This window comes from Stomoxys calcitrans, chromosome 5, assembly GCF_963082655.1.
Source record: "Stomoxys calcitrans chromosome 5, idStoCalc2.1, whole genome shotgun sequence".
NCBI classification, from domain to species: Eukaryota; Metazoa; Arthropoda; class Insecta; order Diptera; family Muscidae; genus Stomoxys; species Stomoxys calcitrans.
The window spans coordinates 135,579,554-135,607,424 of NC_081556.1; the positions used below are offsets into that span (position 1 = coordinate 135,579,554).

The 27,871-nt window shown below is 37.0% G+C and overlaps 2 protein-coding genes across 2 annotated transcripts; one reads left to right on the forward strand and one right to left on the reverse strand.

The window, feature by feature from the left end:
- The first annotated feature begins 2,977 nt into the window (after window positions 1–2,977).
- LOC106089869 (uncharacterized) lies at window positions 2,978–3,565 on the forward strand. Its single transcript, XM_013255859.2, has 2 exons — window positions 2,978–3,242; window positions 3,311–3,565. Exons 1-2 carry the CDS (start codon window positions 3,054–3,056, stop codon window positions 3,518–3,520), a joined length of 399 nt encoding a protein of 132 aa, XP_013111313.2. The 5' UTR covers window positions 2,978–3,053; the 3' UTR covers window positions 3,521–3,565.
- A 7,015-nt stretch (window positions 3,566–10,580) lies between these two features.
- LOC106089868 (uncharacterized) lies at window positions 10,581–11,176 on the reverse strand. The gene is made up of 2 exons (XM_013255858.2): window positions 10,931–11,176; window positions 10,581–10,859 (listed from the first exon to the last, which is right to left on the reverse strand). Exons 1-2 carry the CDS (start codon window positions 11,117–11,119, stop codon window positions 10,641–10,643), a joined length of 408 nt encoding a protein of 135 aa, XP_013111312.2. The 5' UTR covers window positions 11,120–11,176; the 3' UTR covers window positions 10,581–10,640.
- Between the last annotated feature and the right edge of the window lie 16,695 nt (window positions 11,177–27,871).

Here is a 27,871-nt window from a genome sequence, read left to right on the forward strand (position 1 = left end):
CCAGACATGAACCAACTTAGGGGAGTGGTATTGAAAACAATCAAGGATTTTGTAAGTAGCACGGAATTCTTAACTTAAAATTTTCTTTTTAGAGGTTGCTTTATATTGGGTTGCCCAAAAAGTAATTGCGGATTTTTTAAAAGAAAGTAAATGCATTTTTAATAAAACTTAGAATGAACTTTAATCAAATATTCTTTTTTTACACTTTTTTTCTAAAGCAAGCTAAAAGTAACAGCTGATAACTGACAGAAGAAAGAATGCAATTACACAGTCACAAGCTGTGAAAAAATTTGTCAACGCCGACTATATGAAAAATCCGCAATTACTTTTTGGGCAACCCAATAGTTTTTAGAGCGCACAACAAGCCGTTTACTGGCTTAGGTGTATGTCCATAGTGGCATGGGGCGGATTAATATATGGACCCTCTTTTCAACCTAACCTAACCTAATGTAATTTAAGTTTGGAAGTTAGATGTACTCCATTCTTAAAATACTTCAGCCCAATATTCTCATGATGTTCGATTTCGGGGTGAGGTGGTGCCCCAGACACTTGGCCGTGAAAAAAATATCAGCATTGTGCTCTTCTCTCAAATTAAACCCCAAATTTCCGTTGGTTTAGGGAGAGTTTACAGGAAGAGGCGTCCCCCAAACACTTTACACCCAAAATTGATTATAAAATTTGTTTTCTAATCTCAAATATCTTTCATTTTAACCACATATTGGCATGGTCGGTAAATTTTAGCCCTTTGGGTGGTGTTTTGGGGAAGGGGTGGTGCCCCACAAACATGCTCCCACATTGTCCCAAATACCTTTATCTGAGCCCCATATGGCTATAGTCAGTAAATAATTTCTGTTTGTGGGGTATTTTGGGAAAGGGGTAGACTGCCAGAAAATTGGTCCCAAAAGTGGGTATTAATTTCGTGCTCTACCCCCCAATACCGACATAAACATAGTTGGTACATATGCTCGATTTAGGGGTGTTTTCTGTTTTTTTTTAAGCCTCATATTACCAGGGTCAGTAAGCAAGTCCTGTTTGGCGAAGGGTTGGACCCCCAAAAACTTGGTCCCGAAAGTGGATATCAGGTTTGTACTCTACTCGCAAACACCTTTCATTTCAGTCCCATATTGCCATGGTCGGTAAATATGGGGTCGGGGCGGCTCCCCAATTACTTGAACCTAATTTTTAATATGGAATTTGTACTCTACTCTTTCATTTAAGACCGATCTTCCGGCTTTTGGTCTTTAATGGCTTAAAGGCCTATTTTTTGAACATTTTTACATGTCTGGACGTCCTTTCTAATATTCGTTGTTTCTACTTTTGGGGAGGAGAAACCTGAAAACATTTTCATTTTGGGCAAAATTCGCAATCAGAGGTTCAACATCGTCTGTTAATATGCGTACCTTCAAGACTTTAAACCTTGCAAATGTAAATTTTCCATAAAAGAACAGCAGAGATACTTCTCTTATATCAATGAGTGCTGTGCGATATTAGTTCAATGCTCAATGATAAAGGACTTACTTTTTATTGCCCAGTTCCACTAAGGAACAGGGGCCAACTTCTCACATATCAATGAGTGCAGTCCGATTCAAGTTTTAAGCCCAATGGTAAGGGGCCTCCTTTTTATAGCCGAGTCTGAACGGCGTGCCGCAGTCCGACACCTCTTTGGAGGCATGGCATAGTAGCTCACAACAAATGTTGTCAGCATTAGGAGGGGAAAACCACCGTTGAAAATTTTTTTCTGATGGTCTCGCCAGGATTCGAACTCAGTCGTTCAGCGTCATAGGCGGACATGCTAACCTCTGCGCTACGGTGACCTAGATAATAGAGAAATTTACAAGGAGAAATGCCTCACAAGTATTGCCAGCAGTCAGCTTGCAAATCATTGAATTTTATTACCAAAATCAGTGTTCGGTTCGAAATGTGTTCAAATTTTGACAAATTTTGTTCAGCGATGAGGCTCATTTCTGGTTGAATGGCTACGTAAATAAGCAAAATTGCCGCATTTGGAGTGAAGAGCAACCAGAAGCCGTTCAAGAACTGCCCATGCATCCCGAAAAATGCACTGTTTGGTGTGGTTTGTACGCTGGTGGAATCATTGGACCGTATTTTTTCAAAGATGCTGTTGGACGCAACGTTACGGTGAATGAACACATTTCGAACCGAACACTGATTTTGGTAATAAAATTCAATGATTTGCAAGCGTTGCTCGTTAGTAAGTCTATTCATGATGAAATGTCAAAGCATACTGAGCATCTTTCTCTTTGACACCATGTCTGAAATCCCACGTGATCTGTCAAATACTAATGCATGAAAATGCAAACCTCAAAAAAATCACCCGTTAGTTCTGATCGGTTTATTTTTAGATATAACTATTAAAAGGTCCAATATTTTGTTATATACAATTGAACAATGACTTTTACTTATTAGTATTTGGTCCAAGTCGGAACATATGTTGATATAGCTGCTATGGGGCATAAGGTGTCAGTTTTGCACCGGATTTTGACAAAAGGTGGTTTACATATATACCCGAAGTGGTGGGTATCCAAAGTTCGGCCCGGCCGAACTTAACGCCTTTTTACTTGTTTTGTGATGTCCTTGTCCAGACGTCTAGCATCAAAGGCGGACATGCTTAGCTCTAAGCTACGGTGACTTCCAAACATTAAACCTTAACCTTTCAAATAAGGATTTTGTTTCTGATGGTCTCATCAGGATTCGAACCCAGGTGTTTAGCGTCATAGGCGAACATGCTAACCTCAAAGGATACGGTGGCCAAGGAGACTATCTGCCGACTTTCAGGAAAATTTCCAAATCACATATAGACTACTAGGTCTATTCAAAGCAAAACTAACCAGGATTCCGTCCAATCTATAGTCCCATTTATTGCATAAACAAATGATAATGAGTTTCAATATTCATAGTCATAGCCCATGCAAACCTCATTGTATAATGAAGGCAATATTTGACAAGTGACTGCTTTCCATACAAAAAATTTAGTAACAAATTTGCACCAAAACCTTACTGGACGGTATTTCATAACTAAGCGTTCAGCAATAATGCCTTCAAAATTCTTTTTCTGTATTGTGGCTGTAATTTGTGCCTCATATTTGGAAGTGTCAGCAGTATCTCTCATTTATGGTTATTTAAATCCTGCTGATGTTGTTATTGGCAGCGAATTCGTGCATGGCAAAGCCGAAGGTGTTTTCCATTCGATATTTAAAAAAACTGTGAAATTTCCCAAAGAGGTATAGTCCCGAATATTTGAGATTTAAATTATCCTTAAATGTTCCATTAATTTTTAATTTGCTTACAGGGTAAACAAAATGACGTGCCTATAACCGGCATACATGTTATGGACTTGGGCCGTCCCAATAATATTGCATATAACTTTTTGCGAGATGGAGGACCTGGCAAGACGTACGCCACCATTGAAGTTATGTCACAAAAAGATAAACCTGTTAACATGAAAATCATATTTTACGGTTTACACGCAGCCAATTCTACGTCTCACAGTACTTCATGAATATGAAATAAAGGAAATTTTGCAAGAGAAAATTTTAACAGATAAGGCAAAACTTTAAAAAAATGTGGAGCATTTCTCTTCAAAAGAGTTGTTGTTTGGCAATACCTAAAGGGAAACTTGCTGTCAGATTAGGATGGAATCGCTCATTATAATTTTTCAAACTGGCATTTTTAGTTGTTTTTTGGTTTTATAAAAATTTTAAATTTTTGCGCTGGGAGTTTAGGACCCATTACCATTTAAATTTTTTAAACTGAAAATATAAACTTTTCGAATCTTATATACCCTCCACCATGGATCGCATTTGTCAAGTTCTATGAGCGGTATCTCTTTTTAGGCAAACAAAGAATGTTGAATAAGAACTGTTATGCTATTGGAGCTATATCAAGTTGTAGTCCGATTCGGACCATAAATGAATGCCGAAGATTGTAGAAGTCATTGTGAAATATTTCAGTTCTTTCCGATAAGAATTGCGCCTTGTAAGGGCTGAAGTAGCAAAATCGGGAGATAGGTTTATATGGGAGCTGTATCAAGCTATAGATCGATTAAGAACATATAAGACATGTATATTGAAGGTCATGAGAGAAGCTGTTGTACAAAATTTCTGCCAAATCGGATGAGAATTGCGCCCTCTAGAGGCTCAAGAAGTCAAGACCCAAGATCGGTTTATGTGGTAGGTATATCAGGTTATGAACCGATTTGCGCCATAATTAACACAGTTATTGGAAGTCATAACAAAACACCTCATGCAAAATTGCAACCAAATCGGAAGAGAATTGCGCCCTCTAGAGGCTCAAGAAGTCAAGACCCAAGATCGGTTTATATGACAGCTATACCAGATTATGAAACTATTTGAACCCTACTTAACACAGTTGTTGGAAGTGATACCATAACACTACGTGCCACATTTCAGTCAAATCGGATAAGAATTGCGAGCTCTATAGAGGCTGAAGAAGTCAAGACCCAGATCGGTTTATATGACAGCTATATCTAAACATGGACCGATTTTGCTCATTTACATTCCCAACCCGCCTACACTAATAAAAAGTATGTGTGCAAAATTTCAAGCGGCTAGCTTTACTCCTTCGTAAGTTAGCGTGCTTTCGACAGACAGACGGATGGACATGGCTAGTTCGACCTAAAATGACATGACGATCAAGAATATATGTACGTTATGGAGTTTCAGACGCATATTTTGAGGTGTTACAATCAGAATGACGAAATTAGTATACCCCCATCCTATGGTGGAGGGTATTAAAAAAGACTAAATGATGAAATATTCATCAATAGGTAGTCATATAGTCATTTATAGACAACTACCACATGATGATCCACTCCAAGCCAATAGCACAAACAGTTAAATTAAAGCCATCTATTGGCTGTTTTCAATTGGACTTAGTTAATCCAATTGAAAACAGCCAGTAGATGGCGCTAATTTGAAGAAGCCAACATGAAGAGAGCGAGGGCAGAATGGTCAAAAAAAAAAGGGGGAGGGGCGCTCCCCCTTACCCAACTTTACAAAAATTTGGTTTGCACACTTACAGTAACCTAAAAACAAAAATTTGATATCAAAATCTGGGGTGGGGTGGCTAGGGGCGCCGCCCACCCCAAAGCCTGCCAAACGGATTCATAGACCAATCACTACAATATGGGAATCAAATTAAAGCTATTTGAGAGTAGAAAACGAATCTGATATCCATTTGTGGGATTAAGTGTTTCGTGGGTAACTCCACCCCCAAAATATCCTCAAATCGGACATATTCATCGACCATGGCAATATGGCTCTTAAATGAAAGGTCTTTGGAAGTAGAGCACGAAATTGACTTTTACTTTTAGGATCGAATCTCTGGGGGTCCATCACTCCCCAAAAAGGACTTTTACTGGCCATTTCAATGTGGGGTTTAAATAAGAGGTGTTTCAGTGTGGACACAACCACAGGAAAATTGAAACATATTTTCAACTGAAATTAGGCAAAAAAAATTTCCAAATTTAGAGTACTCCTATCCAACATAGTATTATCGTGCGCAGCAGAGTGGGCCACGCTCAGTTAGTTTTATATTGCTCTCCTTTAAACCGTTCACCTGATTTGACTCTTTGAGCCTTAAGAGGGCGAAATTAATATCCGACTTGGCTGAAATTTTCAACATGGTATTTATACCTTACACAACTACTGTGGTACAGGGTATTATAACTTGGTGAAGTTGTTTGCAACACCCAGAAGGAAGAGAGATAGACCCATTGATAAATAAATCGATCGACTCAGTATCTCTTTCTGATTCGATTTAGCGATGTCCGTCTGTCGTTGTTAATTTGTGTACAAAGTACAGGTCACAATTTTCATCCGATCGTCTTCAAATTTGGCACGAACGTGTTCGTGGGCCTAGAGACGAAGCCTATTGAAATTGAAAAAAATCGGTTCAGATTTGGATATAGCTGCTATATACATGTTTGTCCGATTTGGACTAAAATTGCAATTATATCGTCATTTGTAAACCGATTACCACAATATTTTGCACGAGGGATTCTTTTATAGGTCTCGCCATCATTAGTGAATTTCATAGAAATCTGCTCAGATTTCGATATAGCTTCCATATATATTTTCGTCCGATTTGGACTAAAATTGCAATTATATCGTCATTAGTAAACCGATTCAAACGAAATTTTGCACGAGGGATTCTCTAATAAGTCTTGACATTATTAGTGAATTTCATAGAAATCCGCTCTGATTTAGATATAGCTCCTATATAGGAGGGGCCATCTCAAGGCTTAAGAAGTTAAATCGGGAAATCGGTTTAAATGGCAGCTATATCACAACATGTACCGAGTTGGTCCATTTACAATCTCAACCAGCCTGAACTAATGAGAAGTGTTTGTGCAAAGTTTCAAGCATGTAGCTTTTCTCTTTCGGAAGTTACCATGCTTTCGACACACAGAGAGACAGACGGACCTACATGGCTAAATGGACTTAAAATGTCAAGACGCTCGAGGTATATGTATAGGGTTGCCCAAAAAGTAATTGCGGATTTTTTAAAAGAAAGTAAATGCATTTTTACTAAAACTTTGAATGAACTTTAATTAAATATACTTTTTTTACACTTTTTTTCTAAAGCAAGCTAAAAGTAACAGCTGATAACTGACAGAAGAAAGAATGCAAATACAGAGTCACAAGCCGTTGAAAAAATTTGTCAACGCCGACTATATGAAAAATCCGCAATTACTTTTTGGGCAACCTGATCGATCTCATTCGATAAGCAACCTTAAATCGATCTCAGATCATTATTTCGACGTTATTACAACCGGAAACCCTAACGCTCAAGCGGAAGGGCATTTAGACCGATAATCCAATAAAAAATATTTCCAAGTTTCCTACGAATAAGACAATCAATCTGCAATATTCGTTCAACCCCAAAAATCCTTTGAGGCTCGGGGTATTTTTTGGGAGTAGGTATCTAGTCTAAGTTTGAGCTCAAGACTCATATGGGTAAACACAACTTTGGCAATGTCCTATATACCGATGGAAAAGAGGTATGTCAGGGTGGTGTTTACCCCCAAGGCGGGATAATATGCCAATCATTCTCTCATCGTTTTTAATTAAAACAATGGTAGACCCAAAAGTAAGGTGGTACCGGGGAATTTTCGTGGGCCACAACATGCATAGCTTAAGCGGAGATCTGTGGAGACGGCCTAACATGAAGTGGTGCGAGAAATCAAAATGTGTTCCCACATAATGATAACTTGGTGGCGGCGTTCCTCGATATTAAGCAGGCATTTAACAAAGTGGTGGTAGGGTCGACAGTCCCCGCCCTGAACCGCACGGGGAACCACCCGAGTATCACCCGTTGGGACTTGGGAGAAAGTGCGATCAGAAAGCGGGTGACAAGGGGAACGCCTCAAGAAGGGGTGTTCTCGAAGACCATCTCAAATTTTGACTGATAACATAACACAAAAAAGAAAGTCGTACTAAATTCCATCTTAAAAAATTCTTATTTACATTAAGCATACTTTTTTCAAGTGTTAAAGGGCTTATTTGGCAATATCAAGTGTGAACACGGTCAAAACAAAAAAATCGTCCAAAATAAAAATAAACAAGTTAATGCGTGCTAAGTTCGGCTGGGCCGAATCTTAAATACCCTCCACCATGGATCGTATTTGTCAACGTCTTAGAATAACTTTTTCCAATATATATGAGCTATATGAAGTTATTGACCGATATGGACCGTACTTGTAATGCCGTAGAAGTCATAGAAAAATATCATTTCGAAAATTTTAGGCAAATTGAATAATAATTGCGCCATCAAGAGGCTCAGAACGTCAAAAGATGCTCAAAAAGTCAAGACGCAAGATAAGTTTATATGACAGTTATATCAAAACACGGACCGATATGGCCCATTTACCCTACCGACCGACACTAATAAGAAGAATTTCTGCAAAATTTCAAGCGCCCAGCTTTACTCCTTAGAAAATTAAAGTGCTTTCGACAGACAGACGGACGGACGAGCGGACATTGATAGATCGACTTAAAATGTCACGACGATCAAGAATATATATACTCTATGGGGTATTATACGCATATTTCGAGGTGTTACAAACACAATGACGAATTTGGGGTATACCCCATCCTAGGGTGGAGGGAATACAACTTCTAAAATCCTAAAACTTGAATTTGAGAATTTTGAACTTGAATTTAGTAAACATGGTCATACAGTACTTATGACACCGCTGAGGCTTGATTCAAGTAAATTTTTCTTCCTTTTTGTTTTTAGTGTGTGTGGATGCAGTCGTCGTATTGAGTTGAGGCAGATTTTTGTCGACGATCAGCGAAATGAAGAAAAGGTCACTGTGGAGGCTATCGAGATGGGCCATGAGATACAGGTTGAGGACCAATCCAAGGAAGACGGGGATGGTGCTCTTCACTCGGATTTGATGCTAAAATACCATATTTCGGACTCCCGTCTGTAGACGGGACCAAATGTGACAAAATACATAGATCTCAGGGACGTAGGATTTATTTTTTTTTTTTTTTTGGGGGGGGGGAACTTTTTTTACTGGAACTATTGGGTTGCCCAAAAAGTAATTGCGGATTTTTTAAAAGAAAGTAAATGCATTTTTAATAAAACTTAGAATGAACTTTAATCAAATATACTTTTTTTACACTTTTTTCTAAAGCAAGCTAAAAGTAACAGCTGATAACTGACAGAAGAAAGAATGCAATCGCAGAGTCACAAGCTGTGAAAAAATTTGTCAACGCCGACTATATGAAAAATCCGCAATTACTTTTTGGGCAACCCAATACTAACATTCGAAAAAAACATTTTTTTTAAGGGAGTGATATTGGCTCGAGCTCTATAGCCACCCCATTGCTATATCCCTGCTAGGCCTAGTCGTCGATTCGAAACTGTCCTGGAAAGGCATACGAAGGAAATGCAGAAGGAAGTTCGGTAGTAGGTGGAGAGTTAGCCCGAAGATGTTATACTGGATGTACACGGCCATTGTGAGATCAGTGCTGTCATATGGAGCACTGATATGTTGGAAGGCTGTGGAGAAGAATAAACGAACCAAGGAACTTCGAAAGATATTGAGACTGGCCTACGCAGGGATACGTTACGATCCACACCGCAGGCGAGTCTGGAGGCAATGCTAAATTTACAACCTGTTGAGGTCAGCGTTACCGTTTTGCCACTTTAGTATCAAATTTGACACTTTTTTGGACGATGCCACTTGTGTGCCACTTTATTATTTTGATACTAATTCCCATACTTTTAACATTTTTGCGCCACTTTCCATCTATTTGTGCCACTTGTTCAAAAATACAACTATGTAGCGTTTATCTATTGTTTGTCGTCCAACAAATCGCATATAAATAGGTCTGTTTGCGTACTTTTCCAGTAAAAATTTGAAGGAGAGTATGAGCCATTTTACTCTCTTTAAAAAATTTGCAAGCAAAAGTACGCGAACGATTACCAGTGAAAATATGCAGAAAAACAGCTGATTTTTGTTTTGGTAGTTTTTTATTTGCTTGCTTGGAAAACATTTTTTTTGAAATAAACAATGCTGGCGATACTTATGAGGTATTTTCTTTAGATAAACGTCAATTTATTGACCCGAGAGTGAAAAGGGTAGAAGGGGAGCCATTCGTATATCTGTGATCTCCATGCTGCTGGAAAGTCATCACAAATAACCGTGCAATCCCATGGCAGTCTGGTGTACGTATCGCGTTAGCCCGATGGAGTCTTTCATTTTTTGCTAATCCCACTATGCGTCACTTGTTTAACTGCCCAGCTAGACCTGCTCAATCCCATGGCAGCATCTTCCTTCCTTAACAAATTTAAAGGAACGGTGTTGGATTCATCGTAGCTCTCCGATGATGATGATTCCATCATCTTTAGCTCTCTCTTAGTTTTTTTTTTTTTTTTTTTTTTTTTTTTTATAGGAACGAAAAAAATGTGTCACTTTTCGAAAAATAAAATGCCACTTTTTTTTACAAATTACACTTTTTGTGCCACTATTTGAAAATTTCCAACAGTAACGCTGGTTGAGGTATATATTCGGGGCTTCCGCTACGATGGCGCTTAGGCTGGAACTTGCCATGCTGAGTGAAGGCGAACACAGTCACTGCTCTATCAAGGATGCCATAGATGCAGGGGGTAGGCTAAAGAGGGTCTGCTAATACCTGTCCCCGTGACCATTTCCAGAGACAAAGAGAGGAGTGGGAGGCGGACAGGGATTGGGGATCTACTCAGAGACATTCGACATTGTTATGTTAGTTAAACTAACGCACAAGTCTACTGTATTGCAGGTAGAGGTCTGTGAGGTCAGTGCCGTTTCGTTGGCCTAAAAGAGATCCGAAGGATGGACCTGCCACCTTCGAAACTCATGATAAAATTGTAGAAACGAGTATTATGTTATAATTGAAATTTAAGTAGTGTTTCAAAAAATATTGCGAAAAAAACGAACAGAGTACCGGCCTTATGCCAGGATTACTCCTTCCCAATCCACCCGTATGCTAAACCTTAATTATAGCTCAATAAAAACTACTTTTTGAATAGCATCTGCTCTTAAATACTAATTTTGCTTTCCTGGCTCCACTTTGATTTTTATTCTAATGTTCCTTTTTTATTCATATTCAGAATATTCTATTAAATTTTGTATTATTGAGTTTGGGAATTGTTTCACCGTAAAACATTATTAGCATGTTTATAGGTTTGGACTTTTGCGACATTATTTCAATCGTAGCAAATGTCTTGCCGGGCCCTCCTTCTCGCAAATAGTTCAATCCCAAATTGTTGGGATGGCCAAAGTCCTCGATTTGTATGCCGCTGATGGGCACATTATTCTGTTGACCCTGGTGAGAAGAAAATAACCAAAAAAACCATTTAAGTTACCCACCAACACAGCATGCATTCATGTTTAAACCTCTTTAGGGAATTTCACAAATTTTGTATAGGTCGACTGTACACCCCTTCCAGCTTTACTATGCACATATTCGTTGCCAATAATAACATCGGTGGGATTAATGTGTCCATAGACGATAGATACTGCAGACACTTCCAAATAAAAGGCAAAGATTAAAGCCACAATACCGAAAATGAATCTTGGAAGCATTATTATTGCTAGTCACTTAGTTGAGAAATGCCATCCACTAATGTGATCGTAAAAATGTATTGCTTAGCTTCAGAATATGTCAAGTGTCAAATATGGCCCTCATTATGCACTGAGATCAGCGTGATGCATGGTAATGAATATTAAATCAAATTTTTATACCCTCCACCATGGGATAGAGGTATACTAATTTCGTCATTCTGTGTGTAACTCCTTGAAATATTCGTCTAAGACCCCATAAAGTATATATATTCTCGATCGTCATGACATTTTAAGTCGAACTAGCCATGTTCGTCCATCTGTCCGTCGAAAGCACGCTAACTTTCGAAGGAGTAAAGCTAGCCGCTTGAAATTTTGCACAAATACTTCTCAGCCGCTAGAGGGCACAATTCTGAGCCGCTAGAGGGCACAATTCTTATACGATTTGGCTGAAATTTTGCATGAGGTGTTTTATTATGACATTCCACAACTGTGCTGAGTATGGTTTAAATCAGTCCATAACCTGATATAGCTGCCATATAAACCGATCTGGGGTCTTGACTTCTAGACCCACTAGAGGACGCAATTATTATCCGATTTGGCTGAGATTTTGCATGAAGTGTTTTGTTATGACTTTCAACAACTGTGCTAAGGAATAGTTCAAATCGGTCAGTAACCTGATATAGCTGCCATATAAACCGATCTGGGGTCTTGACTTCTTAAGCCATTAGAGGGCGCAATTATTATCCGATTTGGCTGAAATTTTGCAAGAGGTGTTTTGTTATGACTTTCAACAACTGTGCTAAGAATAGTTCAGATCGGTCCATAACCTGATATAGCTGCCACATAAACCGATCTGGGGTCTTGACTTCTTGAGCCTCTACGGGGAGCAATTCCTATCCGATTTGGCTGAAATTTTGCAAGAGGTGTTTTGTTATGACTTCCAACAACTGTGCTACGAATAGTTCAAATCGCTCCATAACCTGATATAGCTGCCATATAAACCGATCTGGGGTCTTGACTTCTTGAGCCACTAGAGGGCGCAATTATTATCCGATTTAGCTGAAATTTGGTACAACGGCTTCTCTTATGACCTTTAACATACGTGTCGCAAATGGCATGAATCGGTTTATAGCCTAATGCAGCTCCCCTATAAACCGATCTCCTTATTTTACTTCTTCAGCCCCTAAAGTGCGCAATTCTTACTAGATTTGGCTGAAATTTTACACAATGACTTCTACTATGGTCTTCAATATTCAGTTCAATTATGGTCCGAAATGAACCATAACTTGATATTGCTCCAATAACAAAGCAATTCTTTTCTTTTATCCTTTGTTTGCCTAAAATGAGATACCGCGATAAGATCTCGACAAATGCGATACCTGGTGGAGAGTATATAAGATTTGGGCCGGCCGAACTTAGCACGCTTTTACTTATTGTACCCTACACCACTACTGTGGTACAGGGTATTTAACTTAGTGAATTAGTTTGTAACACCCAAAAGGAAGAGAGATAGATCCATTGATTAGCATACCGATCGACTCAGAATCACTTTCGATTTGATTCCATTTAGATATGTACGTCTGTCTGTATGTCCGTCCGTCTGTCTTTCCGTCTGTCCATGTTAAGTTGTGTACAGAGTACAGGTCGCAGTTTTCATCCGATCGTCTTCAAATTAGGCAAAGGCCTGTTTTTCGGCCTAGAGACGAAGCCTATTGAAATTGGAAAAAATCGGTTCAGATCTGGATATAGCTCCCATATATATGTTCGTCCGACTTTCAGTAATAATGCAATAAAATTGTCACTTGTTAACCGAATCTCTCGAAATTTGGCAGGAAGGATTTTTTTACGACTATCGACATTACTGGTGAATTTTTTGGAAATCGGTTCAGATTTAGATATAGCTCTCATATATATATCACCCGATTTTCACTCCTAGAGCCACTGCAAGCACATTTATTGACCAATCTTGCCAAAATAATGCACAACGCTTTCCTCGACGACTACCGCAATATACATAGAGTTTGGTCAAAATCGGCTCAGATTTAGATATAGCTCTCATATATATGTTCGTCCGACTTTCAGTAATAACGAAATAAAATGGTGACTTGTTAACCGATTCTCTCGAAATTTGGCATGAAGGATTTTCTTACGACTCTCGAGATTACTGGTGAATTTCATGGTAATCGGTTAAAATTAAGATATAGCTCTCATATGTATATATCGCCCGATTTTAACTTCTAGACTCATAGCAAGCGCATTTATTGATCCATCTTGCCAAAATTTTGCAAAACGCTTTCCTCGACGACTGCCACAGTATCTGAGGAGTTTGCTCAAAATCGATTCAGATTTAGATATAGCTACCATATATATGTTTGTCCGACTTTCAGTAATAATGCAATAAAATGGTCACTTGTTATCCAATTCTGTCGACATTTTGCAGGAAGGATTTTCTTATGACTCTCAATATTAGTGGTGAATTTCATAGAAATCGGCCAAGATTTAGATATAGCTGTCATATATGTATATCGGCCGATTTTCACTTTAAGAGCCACTGCAAGCGCATTTATTGACCAATCTTGCCAAAATTTTGCACAACGATTTCCTTGATGACTACCACATTATCTCAGAAGTTTGCTCGAATTAGATATAGCTCCCATATATGCGTTCGTCAGATTTTGGGTTATATGCCATAATGTTGTCATTTGTCAACCTTAGTAGACCATATTTGCTCGACGAGGTCCATCAAAATTGGTTCAGAACTGGATAAAGCTCCCACATTGCACTTATAGGGTAGGTGTAGGGTATCATACAGTCGGCACCGCCCGACTTTTGCCCTTCCTTACTGGTTATCTCTATTATCATTTGTTTTGTAATATTTGAGGCTATTTGTGGACATAGTCATGGTTACTTTTAAGTAGTCCATGTAAGATTTAGATCCCGAATACATTCTATCAGACTATCATATCGAACTGACAAGGCACTGTTGGCAACAATCGAAATTCAAAGGAAAATACTCCGAAATTTCGGCTCAAGTAGTAATAAAACAAGTAGAAACGTGCTAAGTTCGGTCGGGCCCAATCTTGGGTACACACCACCATTGATTCCGCCAAAAATTTGTTCATATTAACTCAGTTCGTATTTGACTTATTTTACAACAATTAAATCGGGAATAGGTTTCGGCTGTTATGGTCTCAAGTAGTCATATCGGTGAATAGGTACTTGAATGGCCTATATCAGTATATAGACCGATTTGGATCATACTTGGCATGGATGCAGGAAGTCATACCAAAAATCTTTGTCTTATATTTTAACCAAATTAGATTAAAACGGAGGTTTCTAGGGTCTCAAGAGGTTAAATTTGGGAAACGGTTTATGTGGGAGGTACACCAGTTTGTTGACCGATTAGTATCTTACTCGGCAAAGATGTTAAAAGTCACAACAGAAGTCCCAGTGCCAAGTTTCAGTCAAAAAAGGAGGAAAATGGAGGTTTTTAAGGGCTCCAGAAATCAAATCCGGGCATCGGTTTGTATAGGGGGCTCATGGACCGATTCGGATCATAATCGGCACCGATATCGAAAGCCAGAACCAAAGTCCTTATCTTAATCATAGTCTATTAGTGTTAGGTGGAAATACGTGATAAGAAGTCTACAGATAACGTCGGAAGCAGCTCAAGTGTCCATCCCGTGCCCTGACCCATGGTATATAAGCTACGATGACATCCTAAGGGTGGAATTGCCTGACGAGACCTTGCTCGTAGGCTATGCAGACAGCAGTCATACCGGCGAGAAACATGGAAGAGGCACAGCGCAGGTCATGTTGCGCTCGAGAAACTGGCTACACGAATGTGGACTAGAGTTGGCCACACACAAGACCGAATTAGTTCTGCTAACCAGATGGAGAATCTCCGTGGAAATGGACATGCAAGTCGACATACAGCCTTATCTGTATCTGACAAATATCAACAGCATTAGGAGGGGATAACCAGAAGTGAAATTTTTTTCGGATGTTCTCGCCAGTATCCGTACCCTTTCGTTCAACGTCATAGGCGGAGGCTAACCTCTATGGTATGAATATGCAAATGCAATTTTTCCCATGAACATTCCATTAAGGAATTGAGGCAAACTTCCCACATATTAATTAGAGCTGTCCAATTCAAGTTTAAGTTCAATGATAAGCGCCCTCCTTTTTATAGCCGTTAAAACGGCGAGCCGCAGTGTGACACCTCTTTATGGAGAAGTTGATATGGCAGCCATGTATGCCATATCAAATGGTACAGTACCTTACAATTATCACCAGCATTAGGAGGGGGTAACTCCCGCTGAACATTTTTTCAAAGGTTCTCGCCAGAATCCAAACCGCGGCGTTTAGAGACATAGACGGACAGGCTAATCTCTGCGCAACGGCCGAATACGGACGACTCATATTTCATAAATTATTTAGCATAGCAATTTTTCTTCTTCAATTTTTATACCTAAAAAATATTTTTCAATTATTAGTTTCTATAAAATATGTAAAAATTTATTTTGTTTTCATTTGTCTTTTTGCTTTTGTTGATCGGATCAACAAAAAACAAGAAGACAAAAATTTATTATTTATAACTTTTTAAGCTTTAATTGAATTTTTGAATAACTCTTTGGAAAGGAAGTTTTTTTCTAAAAAAATTTTTTTTGCCCTTTCCTTTCCCAAAAACCCCTCTTTTTGTTTATTTTCAAATTTCAAAGATAATATACCACTCTTTCATATATGTAGATATTTATGCATTTCGTATTATTAATAACAACAAATTGGATGTACTCACCTTACCACACCATCGACTATTCAACACCGCCCTCCTCCATACATAACAACTGTGTTCTTTTTTTATTCAGCAAGCATGACTCATGTAGATGCATCAGTTTAAAAGTCTCATGTTCATATCATACTACCACTCAATGCAGAAAATATAACGGTACACATTTGCCAACGATTAGCCCAACAAAGTGGCCCCATGCACAATTTCATTTTCTCCCTTGAACACTCGAAGCAGTTCTCTACTCTCTCTCTCTCTCTTTTAGTCAACTACTTTCCTAAAATTCACGAACCCAACAGCACAACATTGCGTATGGGTTTTGTTGTTATTATTTTAGCAACAAACACGAGGCAAACGAAAAACATCGATAGTCGCCAGACCTAAACCGAATATGCTCTTCCGGCAGAGCGAACCGAAATGTGTATGAACGAATTGTTGCTATGACTATGCTGTTGTTGTTTTGCATTTTTTCAACCTTTTGCATAGAGGATCATGGTAGTTTAACTATGATACTGAATATTTTGGGAGACACTAACACTGGTGGTTTTATGTAATGAGTTTTTCAAAGTCACAATTTATTTTGCTGTCCAAAGAATATTTTCAAGCAATTGCATTTGGCAATCAATGGCTTTCTATTTAACTATTAAAAGTAATTTCTACAATTCTATACTTTTGGCGTATTCTCTTTCTTTTATTAATTTGCTGTCTAAGCATTGACAGACCCCACAATTCACTTTAAACATTTCCTATGTTTGGTTCTTTTCTTGTTCAGTAACACACACACACATGTACACTCGCGGCCAACCAAAAATTTCGATAGTCAAACTTAACGCGTATATGCTCTGCCGGCAGAGCTGCCCAAATTATGTTTAACCCATTTTCGGAAGAGGATCGTCGTTTTTATAGAACACTAACTGGATAAACAACGGTTTCATAGCATTGTTTGTGAAAAGCTTATTGTTTATGGCAAGTTTTAATTGTTAAGATTTGTTTTCTATAAATTTGCATATCCCCTTTAATGTCGTTCTCAAGGGGACAAGTGATTCACATACGTATTTTCAAAAATCAAACACTTTCTCAGCGACTGCGCCTTTGGAACAGCAAAAATTATAACAATTGGAAAACAGCCTTGTTAACGAATGCACTTTTAAGAAAATAATTAAGTATTTTGTCACATATTGTCGTTTTGCTTTTGTTAGTAAATTCTTTGTCTTGCCATTTGCCAATTTTAACATGTTCACGCACCGACGAATTAAAACAAACTGTTCAAAAACAAAAGGGTGTTGGCGTACTCAAAAGTTTGCACTTATGTTGACTTGTAAGTCACTTTCGTTCTTTATTTGCCAGTAGAACAGAGTGAGAGAGAAAGAGAGATAAGAGGCAATCTGTGAGTTAATGAGGGAGAGCATACAAGTTGCAAAAATTTTCAGCTCCTACAAATCAAACAATTTAGAATTCAGCAAAAATTAGAAATAGTGCCTTGGAAAAATTAAAAATGCAGTTATGTATGGTACTAAATGTAGATAAACGTAGCTTGTATTATTTTTATATAAAATTTTTAATTTCCAAAAACTTTGTTTAATAAAATTTTTTACTAAAATATGTGCGACTATTTTTCGGAAAATCAACGTTTTGTGCGATCTCTTTGAGAAAAAGTGTGAAGTTAAACAATAAAGGAAAATGAGGTCTCAAAAAAGTGTTAAATAAAACCGATACACTTATTTATCGTGTGGTAACGTTCTCTGAAGTTAAGAAAACGGTTACTCAAAAACACTCTTAAACTCGTAGCAACCAAGATGTTAGTCCCCCACTCTAGCCCAGAAATTTCAGTGTTGGTTAAAAAATCATTGGTTGCACAAAATCCAACAGACTTACTCGGCAGCATGGCAAACAATTCGTTCGTACATATATCGGTCCGTTCTGTTGGCAGAGCATATTCGCGTTGAGTTTGACGACTATCGATGTTTTTCATTCGCCGCGTGTGTATGTTACTTTACCAATACCCTTTTGCAGTGTTGTTGGTGTGTTGATGAGTTTGTGAATTCTAGGCGAGTGGTCAACTTTAAGAAAGAGAATAGAGAACGATAAGTGTTTGATGTAGAAAATGAGTTTGTCAACACGTGCATGGGGCAACTTTATCAAATGGGTACCCTCTACGTGTGTTTAGCCATGCTTTTGTCAAATCAACATTGCCTTCGTACGAATTTCGTACTAACGAAAGATCAAAGACTAGAACAGCAATTAAAATGTAAAAATAGGTTAGGTTAGGTTGAAAAGAGGGTGCGGATATTAATCCGCCCCATGCCACAATGAACATACACCTAACCCAGTAAAAATGCAAATTTTTCCCATGAACATTCCACTAAGGAACAGGCGCAAACTTCTCACATATCTGTGAGTGAAGTCCGATTTAAGTTTAAGCTCAATGATAAGGGGCCGTCTTTTTATAGTCGAGTCCGAACGGCGCGTCGCATTGCGACACCTATTTGGAAAGAAGTTTTACATGGCATAGTACATCACAAACGTTGCCAGCATTAGGAGGGGAAATCCAACGACTAAGCCAGTACTCGGCTTATTAATTAAAAATAATAAAATATTATATTTGACTTGATAGTTATAAAAAAACATTTTTTTGACTTGCTTTGTATAAAGAAAAAATTTTATAACATACTAGTATCTCGGTGGTCCGCTTCGCTAACACCATTTTTGATACCCCCTTTTTAGTGTAGGGCTTTCAAAAACCTAGGTTGTCAATCAGTTTATAATATTGTGATTTTGAGCGCTTTAGCTCAATTCATATAAGAAATAAAATGTTTTAGTAACTAAATGTAAGATTTTGAAAAAAATCTTCTTGTCCCCCAAAATTTAGCGAAGATAAGATATTTTGTACTATTTTGCACTTTTTTGTAACAAAATGTACTAATTTTGAATGGATCATTTAGTCACCCATTATATAGTTCCTTCTTGTTCCTGCATGCCAAATTTCAAATCTCTAGTTCCCTCTGTAAAAAAAGTACCAAATGACACCACTTTTGGTACCAAAATGTTTGATTTTTTGATAGATCATTTAGTTACCAATCACAGAAAGTACCAAATGGTACCAATTTTGGTAAACAATTGTTTGAATGGTAAATAGATCATTTAACCACCCATCATATGTATATTTCTTAGTTATACATACATGCCAAATTTCAGACCTCTGGCTTCATCTGAAGAGAAAGTACCAAATGGTGTCTAAAATTTTTTTATAGAATATTTATCTTAGTTAAATCTGCATGCCCAATTTCAGACCTCAAGCTCCATCTGAACAAAAGGTACAAAATAGTACCAATTTTGTTACCGAAATATACGAATATTGAATAGATCGTTAAATCAGTCAACATTTATTTCTCCATCTATAAAGAATGTACCAAATAGTACCAATTTTGGTACCAAAATATTCGAATTATGAATAAACATTTAGTCGCCCATCATATATCTTTAAGGTTTACCTACAAGCCAAATTTCAGTCCTCTAGCTCCATCTGCAAAGAATACGTATTTTAAAAATTATTTTGAAAAACAACAACTTTGGTCGAAAAAAACACCTACGAAAGTTGTTAATTTTCTTGCAACAATTTGTTTTGAATCTCAACGACCCAAAGTACAAATTTGTTGTTGAAAGGGACTCTTTCCAAACCAACAATAAATATATATCCATAAGCAAGACAAAAAACCATGCAACCAGCCAACACATTCGCTTTGCTTCGGGTGGTGGTGTTTTTATTTTCTTTGTTGGGCTCGCGCTGCTTTGTCTCGTTCGTTTTACTGCAGCTCTCGGGGTTTTCTCTGTCACTCTCTCTACTATTACTCTTAAAAATGTTAATAGCTTTGGTGCCGCAGAGTATTGAACTCATGATCTCAGGTTTGGTAGTCTTGCACGCATACTCTAGCCTACCGACATCATCATCTTTATGATGAAATAAGTCAATAGGTAATGCTGCACAGTAATAAGAGTCTCAATAAATTAAAAAGAAAAGGTAAAAACCCCTCTAACATTTTTTTCTGAATAAGAAATTCATATTTTTTTATGCCAAAGTTTCTTAAATAAGTTTAATGAAAAAAAAAAAGTGTGTTCTACACCGAGGCGGCAGCCCTTGGCGATGAAGGATTCCATCGGGTTAATCCGGCTGCCATGGGATTGCTCTACATGGTATTACGCCTATATTAACAACTACCTTATCTAAAAAATTTGTTAACAGTCAGCAAAATTTCAATAATTTTGTCTTTCAAGTCTATTGTAGAGACTTACTTGGGTACTAAAGGGTGATTTTTTTGAGGTTAGGATTTTCATGCATTAGTATTTGACAGATCACGTGGGATTTCAGACATGGTGTCAAAGAGAAAGATGCTCAGTATGCTTTGACATTTCATCATGAATAGACTTACTAACGAGCAACGCTTGCAAATCATTGAATTTTATTACCAAAATCAGTGTTCGGTTCGAAATGTGTTCATTCACCGTAACGTTGCGTCCAACAGCATCTTTGAAAAAATACGGTCCAATGATTCCACCAGCGTACAAACCACACCAAACAGTGCATTTTTCGGGATGCATGGGCAGTTCTTGAACGGCTTCTGGTTGCTCTTCACTCCAAATGCGGCAATTTTGCTTATTTACGTAGCCATTCAACCAGAAATGAGCCTCATCGCTGAACAAAATTTGTCGATAAAAAAGCGGATTTTCTGCCAACTTTTCTAGGGCCCATTCACTGAAAATGATTTGCAAGCGTTGCTCGTTAGTAAGTCTATTCATGATGAAATGTCAAAGCATACTGAGCATCTTTCTCTTTGACACCATGTCTGAAATCCCACGTGATCTGTCAAATACTAATGCATGCAAATCCTAACCTCAAAAAAATCACCCTTTACAAAAAATAATGTATTCGATTCAATGCTAAAATTCGTTGAGAATTTAAAGTTTGGTAGTTGTTTTTCTAAGAGTTTTTTTTTTTCTGTGTAGTCACACATCATATTTTTCCTTGCTGTACAGGCATGCCAAATTTCAGACCGCTCGCTCCATTTTAAAGAAATCACCAAATGGTGTTTTTCCCCGTTACTAGTAATATTTTTCTATTTTTTGTTTTCACCCTCATCATTTTGCACCAAATGACTTTTAAGTAAAATTTCAAAATTCCAGATATATCCATCCGTCCTGTTCAAAGTTCACCCATTAAGTACATTTTGGTACTTTTTTAGTATCTAAGTGTACAAATTTAAGGTTGGCAAAAGTAAATTTAATAAGATCGGCAAAGTGTACTTAAGTTCCTAAATTCAGATTTCTAGTTCAATTTACAAAGAATGACCAAAAAGTGCCAATTGCGGTACTAAACGAACTATTTCCCCCACTTCGGGTACGATTTTCATAATTTTTCATTAAACCCTATTTTTTCGAGGCGCTCTTTAATTTAAGCCCAAGAAGAAAATTCTAGCTCTCTCGGTTCGCTCTGGGCAATTATGTACCATTACGTACATTTTTGTACTTTTTAACACCTAAACGTACGACTACCACCAAATCCTGCAAAAAAAAAATCTTTAAAAAAAATTTGCCCTTTCGCCAAAAATCCATTTTTGTCTCTTTTCAAATTTCAAAAGTAACATTACACTCTTTAATATATTGCAGATATTTATGTTTTCATTTCAATGATTAGCAATAACAACAAATTGGATGTACTCACCTTACCAAACCATTGACTTCACCGCCCTCCTCTATACATAACAATTGTGTTCATTTCCTTCAGCAAGTATGACTCATGTAGATAAATCAGTTTGAAAGTCTTATGTTCATTTCACTCAATGCAGAAAATATAACGGTACACATTTGCCAACGATTAGCCCAACAAAGTGGCTCCACGCACATTTAATTTTCTCCCTCAAACACTCATAATTGTTCTCTATTTTCTCTCTTTTAGTCAACTACTTTCCTTAAATTCATGAACCCAACAACACAACAACATGCCTATGGGTTTTGTTGTTATTATTTTAGCAACAAACACGCAGCGAACGAAAAACATCGATAGTCACTAAACCTAACCCGAATATGCTCTGCCGGCAGAGCGTACCGAAATGTGTATGAACGAATTGTTGCTGCTATGGCTTTGCTGTTGTTGATTTGCATTTTTTTAGCCTTTCATATTGAGGATCATGGGTTTTTATTTAACTACACTACTGAATATTTTGGGTGACACTCACACTGGTGGTTTTTATAATGAGTTTTTCAAAGTCACAATTTATTTTGCTTCTTTACATTTTTCTTTGCTGGGCAAAGAAAATTTTCACGCAACTGAATTTGGCAATCAATGGCTTTCTATTTAACTATTAAAAGTAATTTCTACAATTCTATACTTTTAGCGTATTCTTAATTTTATTAATTGCTGTCTAAGCATTGACAAACCCCAAAATTCACTTTAAACATTTCCTATGTTTGGTTCTTTTCTTGTTCAGTAACACACACACATATACACTCGCGGCGAACCAAAAATTTCGATAGTCAAACTCAACGCGTACATCTCTGCCGGCAGAGCTGCCCAAATTATGTCTACCCCCTTTTCGGAAGAGGATCATCGTTTTTATAGAACACTAACTGGATAAACAACGGTTTTATGGTATTGTTTGTGAAAGGCTTATTGTTTATGGCTAGTCTTAATAGTTTTTTTTTTCTTTTTTCCGTTTTTCCTGCGATAACTACAAGTTATAGTTTGTTTTCTTTAAATTTGCATATCCCCTTTAATGTCGTTCTCAAGGGGACAAGTGATTTACATACGTATTTTCAAAAATCAAACACTTTCTTAAACACTGCGTCTTTGGTATAGCAAAAACATAACTATTGGAACACAACCTTGTTAACGAATGCACTTTTAAGAAAATAATTAAGTATTTTCTCACATAATATCGTTTTGTTTGTTAGTTAAGTCTTTGTCTTGCCATTTGCCAATTTTAACATGTTCACGCACCGACGAATTAAAACAAACTGTTCAAAACAAAAGGGTGTTGGCGTACTCAAAAGTTTGCACTTATGTTGACATTGTTGTATGTAGAACTGTATGAGAGGGAAAGAGAGAGATGGGAGAATCTGTGAGTTAATGAGGGTGAGCATATTTGTTGCAAATATTTTCAGCACCTACAAATCGAGCAATTTAGAATGCAGCAAAAACTAAAAATACTGACTTGGAAAAAAAAATAAAAATGCTGTTATGTGCCTATAGTATTTAATGTAGTTACACGAGTCGTGTATTTTTTTAATATTAAATTTTCTAATTTATAAAGTTGTTTAATAAAAATTTTAACATAACACTGTGCGACTATTTTTCGGAAAATCAACATTTTTTTCTTAAAAAAATTGACTTTAATGGAAACACTGTTCCCCAAAGACTTTAATTTTTACCAAGTGTGGAATATTAGAGAAATTTGTCATTAAAGGTTCAACATATGATTTTACGAGTATTTGCAATGAATTGCTGTTTTGGAAGTCAGTATTTTTTTTTTATTTTGTTTGAACTCTCAGTTGTTTATTTGAGTAAAACATATGTTTCTCTCTCTCTGTCTCTCACGTTTTTTTTTTGCTAGCAAATAATGAACGGGAGCGACTGTCTTTGAATGTTTATGCAAACTTTTGAGACCGCCACCACATTTTTGTTTTGAATAGTTTGGTCCGAATTGTTGGTGCGTGGACAAGTTAAAATTTGGTAATGGCAAGACAAAGAAAAAAAAAAATAACAAGGAAAACGACGCAATATATTTTACAAAATTAAAATAATAATTATTAAAAACTATTAAAAGTGTGTTGCTCTGCTCTGCTGGCAGAGAATAAGTTTGGCTATCGAAATTCTTGGTGTGCCGTATGTTGCTAAAAAGAAAACAGCAAAATGTTGGAAATGACTTCAGTCACTGGAGTTTAGTGAATTGTGGAGTTAAAGAAGTTAAGGAATGAAAGAGAAAGAGTACACAAAAACAAAAAAGTGACAGAAACTATAAAATAGTGAAGAAAACGGTAACTAACTAAACCATTTTAAGCAATCTTAAACTCTTAGCAACCAAGGCAAGAGGTAGTCCCCACTCTTCCCCAAAAGGTTTAGTGTTGTTTAAAAAGACCTTCATCCCCAATTCGAGTGTTTGGAAAAACGCAACAAATAACTCGGCAGCATGGTAAACAATTCGTTGGAAAATATTTCGGTCCGCTCTGTCGGCAGAGCATATTCGGGTAGTGTTTGGCGATTATCGATGATGTTCGTTCGGCGCGTGTGTATGTTGCTACAGCAATAACAACAAAATAATTTTGCAATGTTGTTGGGGGTTGATAGGCTTGTGAATTCTAGCCAAGTGTTTGAAAGAGAATAGAGAACGATGAGTGTTTGATGTTGAAAATGGTTTTTTGTCAACATGTGCATGGGGCCTCTTTTTTGCTAAATGTGTACAATAATATATTTTGCATTGAGTGCTTGATATAAAGTAGTGGCATAAACATGTGACTTTCAAACTGTGTAGATGAGTTATGCTAGATAAAGAATATTCAAACTGTTTTCAGAAAGAAAGGTGTTGAACAGGATTAATCAATTGTGTGCCAAGGTAAGTTTATTTATGTTGTTGTTATTGATAATCGTACCAATATATTAATGATGATATATGTATGTATGTAAATGCATAATCGTCGAAATTCGAAAAAGGGTAAAACATGGTATTTTTGTTCATTAACATTTGAATTGAACAAAATTGTTAATAACGTATAAATAACTACATATATGTATTTGCATAAAGGCTGGTACTATGTTCGTTTCTCACCATTCAAAACCCATGTTTTTCACGATTACTTTTTTGAACGATACACAAATAACCATGATAAAATGACAATTTAATTAAAATTTTACCAAAAGTAGTGAGGAAAAGCCCTACTGAATGAAATCAGCAAATCTATTTGCTTTAAAATTTAATATCTAAAAAAAGCAATCGGTGATAAGTATCGCGAGAAGCAAATATAGTACCAGTCTTAAGTGAAAAATATCCCGGTGAGGCACAAATTAAAAGAAATATTAAAAAGAAGAACAAGGTAAAGCGTGCTAAGTTCGCCCGGTCTGAATCTTATATACTCTCCACCATGGATCGCATTTATCAAGTTCTTTGCCCGATATCTCTTCATAGGAAAACAAATGATAATGGATAATAATTGCTATGCTATTGGAGCTACACCAAGTTATAAACCGATTGAGGCCTTAATTAGTTTGGCTGTTGGAGAAACAAAGTGTAAGCCATTGTTTAAAATTTCAGCAAAATCGGTTAAGAATTGCGCCCTCTCTAGGCTTATATATGGGAGCTATATCGGGTTATGAACCGATTTAGACCATACTTGGTACAGTTATTGGAAGTCATAACAAAACCTTCGGGCAAATTTTTAGCCTAATCAAGTAATAATTGCGCCCTCTAGCGGCTCAAGAAATCAAGTTCTCCAGGGATAGCATTTATCAAGTTCTTTGCCCGATATCTCTTTACAGGGAAACAAATGATAATGGATAAGAATTGCTATGCTATTGGAGCTACACCAAGTAATAAACCAATTGAGGCCATAGTTAGTTTGGTTGTTGGAGAACCAAAGTGGAAGTCATTGTTTAAAATTTCATCAAAATGGGATAAGAATTGCGCCCTCTTTAGGCTGAAGAAGTATAATCGGGAGATAGGTTTATATGGGAGCTATATCGGGTTATGAACCGATTTAGACCATACTTGGTACAGTTATTGGAAATCATAACAAAACACTTCATGCACAATCGGATAAAAATTGCGCCCTCTAGAGACTCAAAAAGTTAAGATAAAAGATGGGTTTATATGGCAACTATATCAAAACATGGACCGATATGGTCCATTTACAATTCTAACCAACCTAACCAAAAAAGAAGTATTTGTGCATTTCAAGCACCTTGCTTGACGGACTGACATGGCAAGATCGACTTAAAATGTCATGACGATCAAGAATATATATACTTTATATGGTCTTAGACGAATATTTCGAGGTATTACAAGCGGAATGACGAAATACCCCCATCCTACGGTGGAAGGTATAAAAACCAACAATGTAAATACTTTTGTATGTACTTTATTGCAGAGAAGACGGGAAATAGCGAAAATCAGATGAGACTTGCCAAAACATTAAGTTTTCCCCAAATTGCATCATGTCGTTATCTATCGAAATCGTTCAGGCCTTTTTTTGGCGTTGCGTTTGAAAAATGCAACTCTGCAAACAAATCCCACAAAATCAACCCTCAAAAGTCAAAAACAAAATTTAAACTTCGACGCCTAAAAATACTTCCTGACATATGACAAAACAAAATAACGCTCGATTTCACTCGACAATATTGAAAATTCTTTAACTTTTGCGTGTTGTATTATCTGTTTTTTTTTGTAGCGCTCATTCTGTTTTGGCCTTTTGCGTTCTTCAAAAACGATTTTCTTCTCTGCAACAAAGAATATAGTACGGGCTGCTCTGCTGGCAGAGAATAATTTTGACTATCGAAATTCTTGGTGTGCAGTGTGTTGCTAAAAAGAAACCACCAAAATATTGGAAATTAATTTATTTGCTATAGTTAAGTGAGTTATGGAATTTGCATTGCGAATTAAGGAATGAAAAAGTATACTAACATATAAAAGTGAAAGAAACTATTGGTAAATTGATATTGATACACTTTTTTAATAAATTCAAATACTATTGCGTGAAAGTGTTCTCTCAATTTAAGAAAACGGTAACAAGCAAAAACATTTTAAACACTCTTAAACTCATACACCGGTATTCATAAAACTTAGTGCGTATTTGAATGGGTTTATTTACCAGATTTCCTTTAGAGTTTTCATTAAGTTTTGTGAATAAGGCCCTATACCAAGAAGTTAGTCCCCCACTACCGCCCAGTATCGGCTACCATGATCTTCAATTGAAAGGTTTGGTAAAATGCAACAAATAACTCTGCAGCATGGCAAACATTCGTTCGTACATATTTCGGTCCGCTCTGCCGGCAGAGCAAATTCGCAGTGAGTTTGACGACTATCGATGTTTTTCGTTCGGCGCGTGTGTATGTTACTACAACAAAACCCTTTTGCAACGTTGTTGTTGTGTTATTGTGTTGATGGGTTTGCGGACTGACATTAAGAAAGAGAATAGAGAACAATGCGTGTTTGATGGAGAAATGAATTTGTCAACATATTTCATGGGAGTAATTTGTTTGTCAAATGTGTGACGTCACATTTTTTGCATAGAGTGCTTGATGTAATTTAGTCGTGTATAAACATATGACTTTCAAACTGTGTTTATGAGTCATGCTAGCTGAAGACATTTAAGGCCGATTTCAGGGAGAAAGTGTTAAACAGGAATGCACATACATAATCAATTGTGTGCTGCGGTAAGTAAATTCAATTTGTTGTTATTGATAATTTAGCGTTATAATTGCAATTTGAAAAGGGCCAAAATATTGCATGTTTGTTCATTAACAATTAGATTGAAAAAAAAAAAAAATAGTAAAAGTCAAGGTGTGTTTGATCCGATAATCTGGAAATGTTCACAGATTGTGTGGGTGGATCTGGAAGGAAAGATAGGCTATGTATATAATTTTTTGATATCCGAAGCACATGCCCCTTACCCCAGCACCATCCAAAATGAAAAGTGGTGCGTTGCTACAGATATGGGACTCAAAACAAATGTATTTTGGAGTGGGGTGTAAGACATATATCAAAATACGGTAGTCATCATATCATAGTTCGATCATATCAGCTAGTTATTGAATAAATATGTCGCGTTCTGCCTCTTTTAGTTTTGTCATTTAAATTGAATTTGTTTGTTTGTTTGTCGCTTTGTTCCGTATAGACTCAAAAACGGTTGAACCGACTACCTTGAAATTTTCACAGATTGTGTAGGTTGGTCTGGAAGCAAACATAGGCTATATAATTTTTTGATATCAGGTGGGGGGCGGA

What these genes read in the sequence shown, in the direction of transcription:
- LOC106089869 (XM_013255859.2), top strand. Translation starts at nt 3,054, where the DNA reads ATGCCTTCAAAATTCTTTTTCTGTATTGTGGCTGTAATTTGTGCCTCA. An exon ending in CTGTGAAATTTCCCAAAGAG is followed by an intron (nt 3,243 to 3,310) that starts GTATAGTCCCGA and finishes ATTTGCTTACAG; the next exon opens with GGTAAACAAAATGACGTGCC.
- LOC106089868 (XM_013255858.2), bottom strand. Translation starts at nt 11,119, where the DNA reads ATGCTTCCAAGATTCATTTTCGGTATTGTGGCTTTAATCTTTGCCTTT. An exon ending in TTGTGAAATTCCCTAAAGAG is followed by an intron (nt 10,860 to 10,930) that starts GTTTAAACATGA and finishes TCTTCTCACCAG; the next exon opens with GGTCAACAGAATAATGTGCC.